Genomic DNA, 15,852 nt, shown 5'->3' on the forward strand with positions numbered 1-15,852 from the left:
TATAATCTAAACGCGAGAAGTGGCAACCTTCATGCTTTGCTCGCCCGAGATAGCACTTTAATGTTTTGATGGAGCGAGCGAGCAAACGTTTTGTACAAACGTACAATGGACAATTTTGTATGCCGTAGACTCAAGTAATCTAAGCGAGACAAAACTGAAAGTAGCCGGGAATTACGTGATACTAAATGAAAGAACGTAGAAAACTATTTTGTTTATTTATTTATTTAGTTGTCCAGGGCCAATGCCCTTTACTTTATTCAACTTGTTATGTAATGAATATCAGACATTGACTATAAACATAAAATGAGGAAGAGATACGGCACTGGTTAGAGGAAAAGCAAAAATCCGGGCAATACTTCAGAAACTTTTTACCCTGGAAATAGTATGGTTGTAGATATTTGTAAATAAAACCAACCGTTTTTATAATTTTTGAAATGCCTAAACTGCAATTTTTCACAAATGTTTGAACCTATGATGGAAACATCTTCGTGCATTTAAAAAACTTTTCTTATTAGTTTTTCTATAGAAAATAGTGCTCTGAACTTCATATTGGTTAAAGTGTGTCAAAAATTCCTCACTTTTGGAATAATTTTTAAATTTTAAATTTGTAATTGTTGTACAACAACATTTATGCGTGTTTGCTTAGGAGATTTTAGGCTTTTAAATGGTGGTATACTTATTGCGCTAGAATTTTTTTGACAGCACTATAAGTTCCAAAGCCACCTGACTCGAAGTTTCTCGTCGATAGTACTTACTCCATCAAGGCTACGATTGACTTCTTCTTTTCATTAGCCGTATCCGCAGGTATACTTTGCACTCGCTATTTGATCACGCATTTTACCTATGAGAATGTCAGGACTCATGTTATAATTTAAATTGATGTTAATGTGTTCTTCAAACAAGAAATATAGGTGATAGTAATCTTAAATTTTTGTCATCCATCTGTTCCTGGTTCGAACCTAGGATGAGGTAGTTTTTTTCCCGTTTTCTAAAAATGAGAGCAAATGGACGACAAAAATATAAGATGTGTGTTATTGAAGTGAAACTTCTTTTGGGATGGGAGTGAATTAAAAAAATGACCGTACACACGAATTAAAGTTTCTGTCTATCTCTAGCGGAAGTCTCTGGCTCTCGCTTACGAGATATTATGAAGATTCCTCTTCGATACCTCCGATATTCCCACATTGAACATAAGCAAATCATTTATATTAGAGCGGAGTCAGAATGATCAAGTTAGTCTAATTAATAATATCTTCTATTCTGTTTTTTTATTTCAAAATTCCAAAATATTTCCATATTGCTTCAAAAATTACGGTAACAAATAGTCGTATTTTCTGATTGAAATGCAATATTTTGTCATTCTTTGGTGTAGTACATTTTTCTAAAAACTTTATGTAATTACTTAAACAATGATAAATTGTTTGTTTTCAAAATTGCTAATAATTAAGCCAGAGATGTTCACTTTTTCCAAATTAGTGCCCTCAGCTACTTTTTGTTGAATAATACATAATTTTGATACATTTTTTCTAATGCTTAACAAATTTCAATTTGTTTAAACCATTTTTATTTGCTCAAGCAGTTTTTTTCGATAGCTAAAAAGTAAAATAAAATAGAACACGTACAATTATTTTTCTGACTGCATAGTGTATAAAAAGAATATATGTACCATTTTTCAATTGTTTAAACAAATATAATTTGTTTAAACAATTACTTTTACAACAATATTTTTAAAATCGTGTGTTCTGAATTAAACATAATACTGAATGATTTCAAGGAGTAGTAAATTCTGGTAAAAACGTCATGTCATTGTTTAAACAATTTGTATTGGTTGAGGCAGTTTTCTATTTAAAAATATGGATCAATAATATAATATATAATACATAGAATTATTTTCGTGAATCTATTTTAATATATATATATTTTTTGTGTCTTCCAGTATGTCATCTTGATATTCATAAAAGACTTTCAAATGCTATGATGGAATATATAATCTAAATCCATTTCATATCGGAACTGTTTTATATAATTTGTTACTACTTGTAGTAAGTACTGTTTTTGATCCTCAAATATCGTAAAGTCCGATATTAATTTCACATATCTTTCAATGGTATCATTTAATACCTTTAACTGTTTAACAATTTTAAGCCTAGCAGGTATTCTTCGTTCTTCATCCATTCTGATGTGTTTTCTTGAAGAAAAGATGTCGAGATTTTAAATCGCGAAAAAAGTGTACTTGAATTCGCCGTGATGAGGTGCTTATTTTCCTTGGTCAATCATTGTTTAATGCTCTTTGGTTCCAGGCGTTTGATATTTTCGTCAGTTTCTTTACCTTTCTTTGATAATGCCTTCATCATAATTTTCTTCTTTTTCCAATTTCTTTATCATGTTCTGCGAACTTGTGAGTCTTCTTTATCAGTCCAAGATCCTGAGTAGATGTTTTAGAAGCACATGCGGTATTGAACCACACTTGAACATAAATACGCACTACAAAAATACAAATGTCACGGGAGGAACCTAAATCAGTTATAGACATGGGTTATTCTTCCCGAAAAAGCAACATTTTTAGAATGTAAATAACTTTTGCCATAAATCTGGTATGATGCATTGCTTCCGGAATCCGAAAAGATATTCCTCGTGGTGGTACTACTCCCAAGTAAATGAGCAAAAGTTCTAAGAATTCTCGGTAGTCCTCCCTGCAGTGCTTTCCCTTAAATTTCTCTCTTACATAAGTGACAATTTCGTCAGTTTCACCTTCCAAAGGATCTTTCACAAGTAAATCTTCTCGAAATTTATATTTGTTGAGATCTATAATATTTCAGGAATCTTGAAAACGCTTAAAAATTGGTTACTTAGGACCTGACGTTTTTCTAAATTTTAGCTAAATATAAAATATCTTATTCAATAGCTTTTTCCAGTAATCGACAAACACCGTTGCGTTGGCCAGTGTTTAAAGCTTTTGTATCACAGCAGGTTGCTTGCACCAGATCAAGAAGGCCCCATTCTTCAAGAGTGTCATACAATACCTCAGCTTCATCCTTTCCAGACCCAGATTAACGTTCTGGAGCTCCAAGAAGCAACTCCTGTCCTGCAGCGGTTATAATTATTCGCAATCTGTCGACCTTATCCTTTCCAGTTAATGCAGGGAGCAGCTTTCTATCCCAATGGACTACAGCTGCTTTATTTTCAAACTTACTGTAGCTTTTCTGGATTTCTTGCATATATTCAGACCTAGATTGTTCACGAAAGAAGATTAAACAAAATGAACAGAAGCTGAAAGGGGAACTCCAAGCGACTCTACCACTGACGTTAAAATGTGAACTGCCCTTCAGCACCAGACGAACTAGCAAATTCCTTTTCCGCATCGTTTCTGTATCAACACTGTCAACGAGCTCTGCTTCTTCCCTCAATAAGGATACTGATGAGAGCGTAGCATACAAGATGTCACCTCCACTGCTACTGGAAGCTACTAGTTGTACTCGATTATCTGGAATCATGGCGATTAGGAAATTGCACTTTATCCATTCCAAATCAGATGCATTCTACCCTTGAAGTCGCAGAATATCTCGGGGACGACATATGATTTGCGCTTTGTTTTTCAAATTACTCCAAATTTTTCCTGAAACCTCAGTAACTTTTGACTTTATTAACTATTTTATGCTATCTTTCACAAGACCGAATCCATTTCAAATAAGGCAATGCCGTACACTTGAAATCGCGGCATCTCTCGAGGGCTAAATATGTTGTTTTTTTAGAGACAATTAGGCTATACGTATTTTTCCGATTTGGAAACAGAATTTTCTCTTAAAAGTTATGCATATTTGAATTTTGTGCTTTGTTTTTTAAAAAACCCGAGTTTTTTCTTTAAACCTGAATAACTTTCAACCTAATTGAGATATTTATTAGTTTCTTTTTGTTTTATGCTGTCTCAATAACTTTCGTAGCCAGGAGAATTCCTTTTTGTTACAAGCGAATGTTCTGCTTTTTCTTTGAAATAATGATAGATAAGAACAAAATGTTAAGATAAAAGTTTGCACGTCTAAAAAAGTTCTACGAAAAATGTCTCTTGTGCTTTTGCTATATTTTTAATAGTTAACGAAAAAAAAAATCAAAAACTAAATTTTTAGAGACAATTCTCCCGGTCTCAAAAATGACTTAGCCAGTATGATGCTGCTAAGATGCCTTTCTTTTATCAGTAGAAACTTAAAAAAAAATATTTAGAAAAATAAGAAAAGTGGGGCTTACCCGAAATTATACTTTTTCCATGTTTACAAAATTTGAAGAAAATAATAAAAAAAGATTTTTTTAAAAACCCTGCTTTTTAGGAAAAATTCTTTTTGCAAATCGGAAAAATACGTATTGCCTATTTTCCTCTAAAAAACAACATATTTCGCCCTCGAGATATTCTGCGATTTTAAGTGTAGGGCCCTGCCTGATTTGAAATGGATTCGGTCACAAGTATATGGAAAATTAACTATTCGGCGTCCGTAAAACATGAGCGAAATCCCAAAAATGTTGTGGTATTTGAGATGTACATCTCCAAGCACACGATACGAAATCGAGACTATCGATAAGTATTGTCTGGTTTCTAGGTTAAAAATCTTGTCGGCCTGTGTAATAGAAATTAACCTTCCCTATTTCTTATATTTATTGACGTGCACGCTTTTTCCTACTTTCCATTACTTCCGACAGAGCTTCCAATCGTTAATCTCGTATCTTCTCTTATTCTGTCGTATAGTTGGATATCGGGATAAGATGCCCTTCTCGTTCTTTCTTCCTTTGACTTATTAAAAATATTTAGGCATCATGTGAGACTTCGTTATCCTCCAGTACGTCTTCTTTTGATATATCGAAAAGTGATCCAATTCTGTTTTAAAGTCTTCCCTCTTCTTTTGAGCTGGTGTATCATTACCTTCTCTCTTCTGGATAACTCTATATTCCTCATATAAACTTTCAACTTTATTCACACAACTTGTCTAATATCGTGTAGCAATGCATGCGTGGCCCAGAAAATTTAAACTTCATCAACGACCCCACTTGATCAGATTACTTGGAAGCTTGTTGCCAATAATTTGCTGATCATCATAAACGATTAAAAATAGTTTTTGTCTCAAAATTGAAATGCCTGCTATTTCTAACGAAGTTATCACATCGAATTCAAAGGAACGAGGACTAGTGGTGGTTACATTTACATCATGAAGCATGGATCATGATTTACATGATTCAACAAACTATGGCCTTGCCACGCGCATCTCAAAGAAAATGAACCAATCAAATGCTCTGTTGGGATCAATGCTGCAGTGTGAATTACAGAAATAACTCAAAAACAGTCTTATAAATCATCGTATAAAGCTAAGATGAAAATCAGAGACACGTTTGAATATTTTTAACGAATATGGAAATGTAAAAAAGCAATCTTTTGAAACTTGTATCATAATTTGCGTTAGTGAATGTGCTTTTTTATCATTTTAACATAACTTTTATGATTGATTTAATAGTGCGCCAAAAAAAAGATGTAAACCACCCATAATCAATTTGAAGGAAATTTGAAGAAAAAACAATAAATAATTGTATAAACAATAACATAAAGCCTTTAGCAAAATTTACAACTCTTCGAAATCATTCAATATTATTTTCAACTCAGAAAATACGATTTTAAACGTTTTTTTGTGAAAAGTAATTATTTTAAAGAATTATATTTGTTTGAACAATTAAAAATTGGTTAATGTATTCTTTCTATACAAAACGTGGCATAGGATACTAATTTGAAAAGAAAGTTGATGTCTGGCTCAATTATTAGAAATTTTGAAAACAGATAATAAATAGTTGCCTGAATAATTACATAATGTTTTTAGAAAAATGTACTACTCCAAACAATGACAGGCAATTACATTTCAATCCGAAAATACGATTATTTTTTACATTTTTTGGGAATAAATAATTGTTTAAATAACCTACATTTGTTTAAACAATTGAAAATTGTTTAAAAGTAATGGGAAACATTCAAATTGTCCATTAGTAATTATTTGTATGAAAAAGGCGGTAAAAATTGCTAAAAAGTAACAATAATACGTACAAATCTAGTTTTTTTATTTTTGGGCCATATTTAGGGCGCTACGGGGAGGATGGGTTGGGAATAAAAGTTATTAGTGTGGTTTTATTTCGCAGACACTCCTCTTCAATCCCTAAAAAGTTTAGCACGTTCCGATTAAACCCTGGAACATGAGTTCAATTTTTCGAAAAATTCTCCATGTTGATTAAATGGGATTTTTAAGTGCCCGGTGGCAAGTGTTAATATTCGGAAAAAAATTACGGATTTTCTTTCTCTGAAAATGATGACTTGGGGGGGGGGGGTGTCTTTTCCTGTATTTCGAAAAGCGTTTTTTGGACCACCCTAATGTACAGCTTTTGCTAGTGAATAATCATATAAAAAATGTGCCCGCTTCGCTCTCAAGTTTGAGCTAGGCTCGATGATATGTTTACCTTGCGCTCCATGGTGCATTCATCTCGCGCGTCGAACTCGATCATGTATTTACTTCGCTCTACGCGCTCGGTCCTTGTATTTTTTCCCACATTTGAGCATAGACCTTTTAAAATTAAATCCCAAAACGTGGACAACTATAATTTAGTGATTGTGAATTCTTTGTTGTTAAAAGAGTTTCGCACGCAAGTTTGAGCGCATCTAGGGCGCGTGACTGTTGGTTCTCGCGCTTAGCGATCTGTCTTTGCATTTCTCCCACATTTGTGCACAGACCTTTGAAAACAGAGGTCAATGTATCGACATCTGTAATTTGGTTATGATGAATTCTTTTTTGCTAAAGCTCTTTCGGCTTCAGCGAACACATTCTCATCACGTGTGTCGTGCTTAGCATTGGATTTCGTCCAAAATCTCTATTACATTGTGTAAAACAATTTTATATCAAATATGTAATACATTTTTTATGTACCTTGGCCGATTGATTACTTAGATATTGCAAAATAGAGTTGCAGCACACATTTTTAAATTTCCTTTTCGAAAAACAAATAATTAAAATTATATTAATAAAAATTCTTTTGATTTAGCAATAAAACCTGGTCACCATCCTGTAAAACGAAGGGGAGTTACAAGTGTAACAAAATGTCACAAATGCAATGGCACCGGAATCATTTTTATAGGTAAGTTTCACAAACTTTTTATTCATAAGAAGGGAAATGTAGTATGGATTGATTTTCCTGACCTTCAGTTCGAAAAATTTATAATTTTTAGGTGTCTAGAAGTAATCTCTTTTTAGAAAATGGAAGTAATACTGTGTCTGCTTACAGATTATTAGTATTACATATCGATGTCGCCACTCAATAGGAGTCTTATTTGCTATCAGCGATATGTATTAGACTATGCCATCTGCTTATACACAGTGTATAGTATTAAAAATGGCTCTGTCAGCAAACAGACGCATATTGAATTGAGGCTTTGATATATTATTCCTGATTCTACTGTTACAAAGGAAAAGTCCCTAACACAATTTTCCGAAATTAGAGTGTTCTTACTAGGGAGTCACTCGTTAAAGTATAGTTCCGCAATCATACAATGTTAAAGTAAATAGACGCCGTCGTTTTAGTAGTTGAGACCAGTACTAACGACTCTTCATGTTTCGAAAACTGTATGACGGACTTTTTCTTTGGGTCGTTCGACTTATCTAAGTGCTGCCGCAAGCCCCATGAAGTTTAACACGTATTTCCCATAAGAAAAGAAATCGTTTTTGTCAATTTTATTCAGAATCCTCAATATTACTTCAATCGATTTGAAACTCAACATTTCTCTTCACAATTAGCCATAGAATATGAATAAAATATCATATGAATTGTTTGAGCAATTTATTATTGTTTTTAGCAATTTTCTCATAGAATGGAGAGTTAGCAAGACGCGGTTTTTTAAAAAGTTTTCCACTTGTCCAATTTTCAATTAGAGGGAAGTGATAGTTCATCAATCTTAACAAGAGTGATTCTGTTTCAAAAAAATAATAAATTGTGTAAACAACCACTCTTGTTAACATTGATGAACTATCACTTGTCTCTAATTGAAAATTGGACAAGTGGAAAACTTTTGAAAAAACCGCGTTTTTCTTACTCCATTCTATGAGAAAATTGCTAAAACAATAATAAATTGTTCAAACAATTTATGTCAACATCTAATTATCAGTATGTAATAGCCTATTAGCGCCAGAAACAATTCGCAATAAAAAAAAAAGCAAAAAAAGTCCTAATTAGCGGCAAAAACTCCCAAAACCTAATTGTGAAGAGAAATGTTGAGTTTCAATTCGATTGAAATAATATTGAGGATTCTGAATAAAATTGACAAAAACTTCTTTTTTACATTCTCAATATTTATGATTGAGAAAGTATTAGAATTGTCGGAAATTTGACATCACACTTTTTCAACGGATCTCCACGTCTCGAGAGCCCCTGAATCTGAAAATCAGGTCCTAAAAGAAAGGACGAGTTAGTGAACCAGCCATTTTTGATAAAAATTCAAAAAGTGAGCGCATTTTGAACATTGTTGAGACCACTTTTTTCTGAATTTGAAAATTCTATGTACGCATATTCATAGTATTAAAAAGAGAAAACAATTTATCCTTATGACTTTTTTCGATAAAATGAAAATTCTCAGAGTTATAGCGTTTTCAAAATTTTTTTAATTAACCGAAACTCAAAATTTGAAGCCGAAAATCGCACGATATGAAAAAAAGTCAAGAGAAGAAAAACATTTCTTTTTGAAAGCCCTACAAGATTATCATAACCAATTTTTGGATTTTCTTCAAAAATCGAAAATTCAAACTTTGATTACACACAAAAAAATGGAAAATAGAAAATTCCACTTTGTGGTAACCTATGTAGGATACGAAAAAAGATGAATTAATAAAAATATTTATCCCAAAAAAGATCTACAACTTCGTTAAGAATTACTTCTTAATAGGACGCGTACTTTTTGTTTTATACGTGAAAAATAAGTAGAAAAAAAAAATGAAAAAAAATGTGTGGAAAAACGACGAAAGTTACGAGAAAAAAATCCAACAAAACCTGTTTACAAATGTCTGTTGGAAAACGAGCGCGCAGCGCGAGTGTCACAATGAGAATGTGTACCTCAAAGCCTACAGAACTTTGAGAAACTTAACCTTTGACTATACTTAATTAAGTAGACAATTCAGAATATGAAGACGCATATAAATACTGCCATCTAAAAGAGATCTTTTTGAATTATGTTTGAGCGCGAAGCGCGAAGTAACCTATTACCGAGCGCGAAGCAAAAGATTCAACTTTGTATCTTTGACAGCCGACTGTAGTTCTTTAACGTAATAACTGGAAGCAGCTAGAATAGAAATTAAACAATTGAAAATTAATGCTCTAAGGGTAGCTGAAGCAAGAAAGTGCGAAAGAAATTTGGAAGCTATTAGATTGGAGCGTAAAAAAATAGCGCAGCGATTGCAAGAAGCAAAAATGGAGTTGGCTGGTCTATGGAACGGAGAACCTGAACCAGTACGTAGAAATAATGAAAATTTGGCTAGAATTAAAGCTTAACGCCTGGATCACGAACGATGTCAAATTTAATTGCGGAGGTAAGCAGTGGCTAGAGAGGGCGTGGTTGTCAAAAATTACCATTTCTGCCATCAGTACGCTGTTCCGCGTATTTGATGGTACGAGTAAAACGTTTAAAAACTGGAAACGTCCAGTGAGACTCTTGAAGTAAATCTACAAATTGGTTGTTGATATCGTGAAAATATAAATTGTTTCGAAGCTGAAAAGGAAGGAACTTAAAAAGATGTTCCTTTAACGTCCGAAAAGAGTACTTTTGCTAAAAAAAAATTTAAAGAAAGAGTGTAAAAAGTGTAAGATGATGTACCCGAAAAAATTATGTTGTCAAATAGCGTGCCAATTAAAGTCAATGAATGAATTGATTATATTGTTGACGGTATTCCAGATGTGTGCGTAATACAGTATGTATACTCTTATTTTACTTGATAGAAACATTGTTGTCAGCTTTCGAAAAAGTGAGTTTACAAGCACGGAATATTAGTAGTGAGACGTCGAGTAAAATTCGTTACTTTAATTGTGCAAGTGGATACTTGATTCAAATGGGTGTGAACAAAAGCCGCGAGCAAAAGGATCTTGATACCAATGTGGATCTTTCCTGTCTGTAGTCGAAGATTTCCAACATCGAGGGCAGAAACGAGTGAAGGAAGTAATCAACGTGGATTTTAACAGCGACAACGAATATTATAGAAATGGAGACTGAGCTGAATATAGTCAACGATGTTTATAACATGACACTTCTGAAGCTGTTAGCAGCGGCAGCTGAATAAGCTTCATCAAAGAAAAACTGGTAATTCCACTGGCGATTAAAGTATCAGATAATAAAATAAAATACTTGGATTTGTAAATGTGAATGTTTCTTTAGGAAAAACTAAGAGATAAATAAAATTGCTTGTCGCAGATAAGGAAACTATGAAGTCTCCTGTAGTTTTGGGTGGAGATGCTCTTAAAATTTGGAATTTTAAACCTGTCGAGAAAGATATTAGTATAAAAGAAGTAACGCGAGAAATTTTAAATATCGATGTCAGTGAATTGAAGACTGATAAAGTAGAGTTTCTGACAATTAATGAGAAAATTCCTGTAGTTGTTCACGAAAAATTGAAAACTTTGGTTAATGATGAGTACATTAAACCATTGAGACCCGACAATCCTAAAGTTGAGAAAGAAATGAAAATCGTAGTAAAAGCTCACACACCTTCTTATTTCTCTCGTCAAGTAGCTTATATGGAAAGAAGTCGCTTGGAGCGAAAATTGTCAGATTTGTCCAATAGATTTATTATTCGTCCTAGGGAATCCGAGTATGCATTACCAATAGTTCTGGGTAATAAGAGAAATGGCGAAAAGCGAATGTATGTAAACTTTCGCTTATTAAACAAGTTTATTGTGAAAGTCAATTATTAAATTCTTTTAATTGACGATCGCTGAGATGTTTGAAATAAAAAGAAATACTTCTCAATGTTAGATCTCAAAGTTAGATTTTTTCATATTAGGATGTCACCGTAGTTGACAAAATATATGTTATTCATGACTGCTTTACATCAATATGAATGTTTTCGCATGCCATTTGGCCTTTAAAGGGCTCCAATTTGTTTCCAAAGATTCGTGAACACGGTTTTCATGGATATAATTAAATAAGTTGACATGGTAGTTCACATGGATGATATATTAGTTCCTGTATCTGAAATTTAGCATCATATATTTGTGCTTAAGAAAGTGTTCAGGGTCATGGTTAAGAACAAATTGGAGATTCATTTTAACAAATGCCATTTTATGACCAATTGGATTGGATGTTTGGGTTATCGAATCTCTGAACTCGATATTACTTCTACATATCGCGGAATTGAGCAGTTTTGAACTTCCCAGTGCCCACAAATGTTCGCCAGTTTCAGAGTTTCTTCAGTTTTTTAAAGAGAAAACTGGTCAAAGCTCCATTTCTATCAATCTATAACCCAAAAGACGAAACAGGATTTCACACCTTAGACAGTGTTCTTTTTAATTGTAGCAAATGCAGGGTATCACTACTGTTGGGTCTCCGATACCCGAAAGAATTTTTGCATTTTCTATTCCGATAGGAAGCCATGGGTTTCTGGGACTGAATGGCATAGGAGGGGGGTGAATATAGTCTAGATTGAAGCCTGTCAGCTCGCAAAATGAAAATTGTAGTACCTCAATAGTTTGCATACAAAAAGGAAATATAGACCACAGCAGCAGTCTACTCGTACTTAAATCAAATAAAGTTCTTTTTCTTCTAAATTCGTTGTTGAGTCAGACTTTATCCAAATTCTTAGTCCTCGAATAGTAACTTTCAGACTATTAACCGTCATTCTTACAGTGCCAAATTTTACGAAACATGTTTAGAGCCCTTTTCACGAGCTTTTAACTCAGTGGGGTCTTTAAGGGTACTTTGTATAGGCTCCTTTCGGTTCCTTCGGTCCTCCAGGGGACATACGGATATTCGAGGGTTGTTTGGCGCTACACTCAGGGAGCATGCCCAGCTCTGTGTCCCTTTGATATTTTCTAGTTTAGGACACCCCTGATCAATAATATACATGTCTGAAGTCGAAAGAAGAATACTTTTGCGTTGGTGTTGCGTCCAAAGCCGTTTTTCGCGCATGCTAAAGGAGACATACCGACACTCGAAGACGGTGTGGTGCCACGCTCAGGGATCATGCGCAGCTCTGTGCCCCTTTTATATTTTGTAGTCGCTTTTCATGTATTCCGGGGGTCTCCAAAGGTAGATCCTGTATTTACTAGCGACCCCAGGCCAATAGGTCGGATCTACTCAGTTTTGACCCAGAACTGTCAAAACCCTTTACCTTATTTTTTGCTGCTGGGAGCCGTTAAACTCGAGACCCTTAATTCTATTCGAAACTTCACGCTAAAATTGAGAATTATGAAATAAAATAATGACTGTTTAGTTTTATTTACTTTAATATTATTGAATAAAATATTCAATTCAATAGTAATTTTTTATACTCACAATTTAAATTCCCTAAAGATTCTTTTGTTTATGAATAATTCAAAATTTAATTTTCAAATTAAATTAAAAAGTAAGAAGAAAGTCAAACATCCTTGAGTTCCTGTTACCTAATATTAAAAACATAATCAATTTTAAAATCTATAAGAACTAATTTTTTAATATTAAAAGTTTTGAAAAATTGTTAAATGGTCTTAAATAATTGAATATTTTATTATATCTAACAAATACGAAAATAAATAAATTACAATTTTCACGATCTGTCAATACCAATGCAACGAATTTTTCCCCTTCAGTTGTGATATCGTTTTTCGAAACTTTTCTATTGAAAATAAAAAATTAGTTTTTATTTTTAAAGTGTTTTTGAATAAAAAAGTGTTTCGAAAATTTAAAATTATACAATTTAAGTAGCTTTGGCCGAGTGATCCTGGGTCAGGCTGCAACTATGGATTGTGCAGACGACTGGTTGGCACATCCACATGGTTCAGACATGTACATTATCGATCAGAGGGTCCTAAACTACAAAACGTCAAAGAAGCACAGAGTTGGACACAAGTCCTGAGCGTGGCGCCATACGGTCTTCGAGTGTCGGTATGTCTATTCTAGCGAGCACGAAAAGCGACCTTTGATGCGATACGAACAAAAAACTGTTATTTTTTTTACTTTTTGGCATAAGATATTTTTATCGGGGATGTATTCATCTACAACATATTAAAAATTTAGAAAAATTCACCGAGACCTTTGTTCGATGTATTTTGTGCGGGGTCCTTTGTCTAAAGTAAAAAGTCAGTTAAATTTCTTCTCAAATATAAATCCATTTGATTTTTTTAAATAGCTTAGTCAAAAACTTGAGATTTTTTCCTATAAAATAACTCAATTCCAGTATGGCTTTTTTCCTTTCGAGTAATTGAAGGATGGGTAACCGGATGATCCGCATGAGTTGAGTCCGCGTTACCGTTGAAACTCGTTTTCACTCCGAGGATTAATATTTTGCATTTGTCAGAGTATTATGACATTATTCTAAAGAATTATCACAAGTGGCGAATTTGACAAGTCTTTTCGATGAGCATGAAATCGACGAATTAAGATACGAAATTTGGCTACATACCAATAGATGCACCCATCCTTTTGTAATACTTGAAGGAAAAATTAATGCCGGGTGAGTTTTTGATTTGCGTTGATTTTTCGGAGAATTAGCCTTTCGTAATTCAGAATTAAGCGCAATTACGTTTTTTTCGGGTTGGATGGTGGAAACTAAAGACCGTTGCACGCTGGGGGCCAAACAATATAAATTGCATGGAATAAAACTTATTTTTTTAATAACTTAAAAAAAAAGATTTTTCACCATAATTATATTTGTACATTATTTTTTATTTTTTAAAGACTATATTTAAAAAATAATAAAATAGATAAAAAAAATTTGGTTAGGACTTTATTATTTACCTAAGTAGCTTTTTCAAACTAAAAATAATATCCTGATACACTTATAGTGAAAAATACTTTTTCTTTCAAGCTAAATGTTAAAGAGACAACAGTGCTCGTCCATTCTAATTGGTATTATTGTTTGATCCTGAGCATGCAGACATCTTGCTAGCTGGCGTCAAAACATGAAATACCTAATCATACCACTGGATCTACTTTACTGGTGCTAATCTACTAGGCAGTCTGATAAGTCCCTGAAAAATGAAACACGGAAACGTTTTTTTGGCCAAAGTAGGTTTTATTTTTCAACATACTCTCCTTTCAGGTCGATACAGCGAGTCCAACGATTTTCTAACTTTTTGATACCGTTCGAAAAGTACTCGATCGGAAGGTCTCCAAAATACGCCTCAGTTTCAGCTATGAGCTTCTCATTTGAGTAAAAACTCTTACCGGTGAGCCATCTCTTCAGGTTAAGGAACAAGTAATAGTCGCTGGGGGCCAGGTCTGGTGAATACGGTGGCTGAGGAACCAATTCGAAGCGGATTTCATGCAATTTTGCTTGTGCAACCAAGCATGAATGAACAGGCGCATTGTCGTGATGATAAAGCGGTTGTTTCTTCTTCAAATGCGGTCGTTTTTCGGCGATTTCGATTTTCAATCGGTCCAATGATGATGAAAAGTATGCTCCGGTAATGGTTTTATCTTTTTCACGATAGTCCACGAATATTATGCCATGTGCATCCCAGAATACGCAGGCCATAACCTTTCCGACCCATTGTTGCATTTTTGGACGCTTCGGAGCACTTTGGCCCGGTGGAACCCACTATTTTGCCTGTTGCGTTGACTCAGGAGTGTAGTAGTGGATCCAGGTTTCATCCATGGTTATGAATCGGCGTAAAAACTCGGTCGGCTTACGCGAAATTCTGCTGGGAAGTTGTCACACGAATTCGTTTTTGGTTCATTGTGAGCAAACGCGGCACCAATCGCTCGCAGAGCTTCTTCATGCCCAAAACTGAATGCACGATATTGCCCACACGTTCCAATGATATGTCTCTTATGTGACCTCTTTTGGGCGCCCAGATCGTTCAGCATCAACTGTGCTCGTACGGCCACAACGAAACTCGGTAAACCACTTATGAATCGTTCCAATCGACGGTGCAGAGTCCGGGTAATACTTATCCAGCTTGGCCTTGGTCTCGGATATCGTTTTCTTGCGAAGATAGTAGTGTTTGATCAAAACTCGAAACTCAGATTTTTCCATGTTAAAAAAAACTCGGAGGTTAGTCGTTTCTCAGTGCTGTAACTTGTAAATGCGTAAACATAAATTGCTGAAGTTTTGACAGTCGTCATTTGAAGGATCAAGCTCGACGAAAATGGTTCACATTAGTCAATACTAATGCTATCTCTTAGAATTTTTAGGTACTTATCAGACTGCCTAGTACAAGCCTCTGAAAAAGATTACGGTAACCCAGCAGAGTGACAGTTCCACGATATGTTCAATTTTACATCTAAGGGCAAAGGTGCGGGTGATGGAATAGAGGCGAATATGAAGATACTTTCAGCTCGTTCTAGCTTGCAATTTATTCCAACAACACGGCGCACTCGTCTCTCAAGCTTTATCCCCGTAGGCTAAGAGTAACTGAAAAGAAACTGAAATTTTCTTTAGAAGTAATGAAGGTTACGCCTCAGCTACCATGATTCTGAAGGGGTGATTTGACCAAGCAGTAACGATTCCGGGTATACTTACAATACCCTACTTTCGTTCGTGCACAGGATGGAAAACTTCACATGAAAAAATTTTCATCCTCTGAGAAGTACGACATCTCCCTAAAAGTTGAAAAAAAATAAACCGCGGTAGAAATCCGCGATCAAACTGCTGAAATGAAAAA

General features: G+C 34.3%; 1 protein-coding gene across 1 annotated transcript in view; it reads left to right on the forward strand.

The window, feature by feature from the left end:
• Nucleotides 1–15,852, forward strand: part of LOC117175598 — a 250,587-nt gene that overhangs the window by 93,613 nt on the left and 141,122 nt on the right. The window contains exon 4 of the mRNA XM_033365306.1: nucleotides 7,060–7,152. Within this exon, the coding sequence (XP_033221197.1) occupies nucleotides 7,060–7,152 (93 nt within the window). The remainder of the gene's footprint in view (nucleotides 1–7,059; nucleotides 7,153–15,852) is intronic.

The sequence above is a fragment of the Belonocnema kinseyi genome, chromosome 6 (genome assembly GCF_010883055.1).
Source record: "Belonocnema kinseyi isolate 2016_QV_RU_SX_M_011 chromosome 6, B_treatae_v1, whole genome shotgun sequence".
Lineage (NCBI taxonomy): Eukaryota > Metazoa > Arthropoda > Insecta > Hymenoptera > Cynipidae > Belonocnema > Belonocnema kinseyi.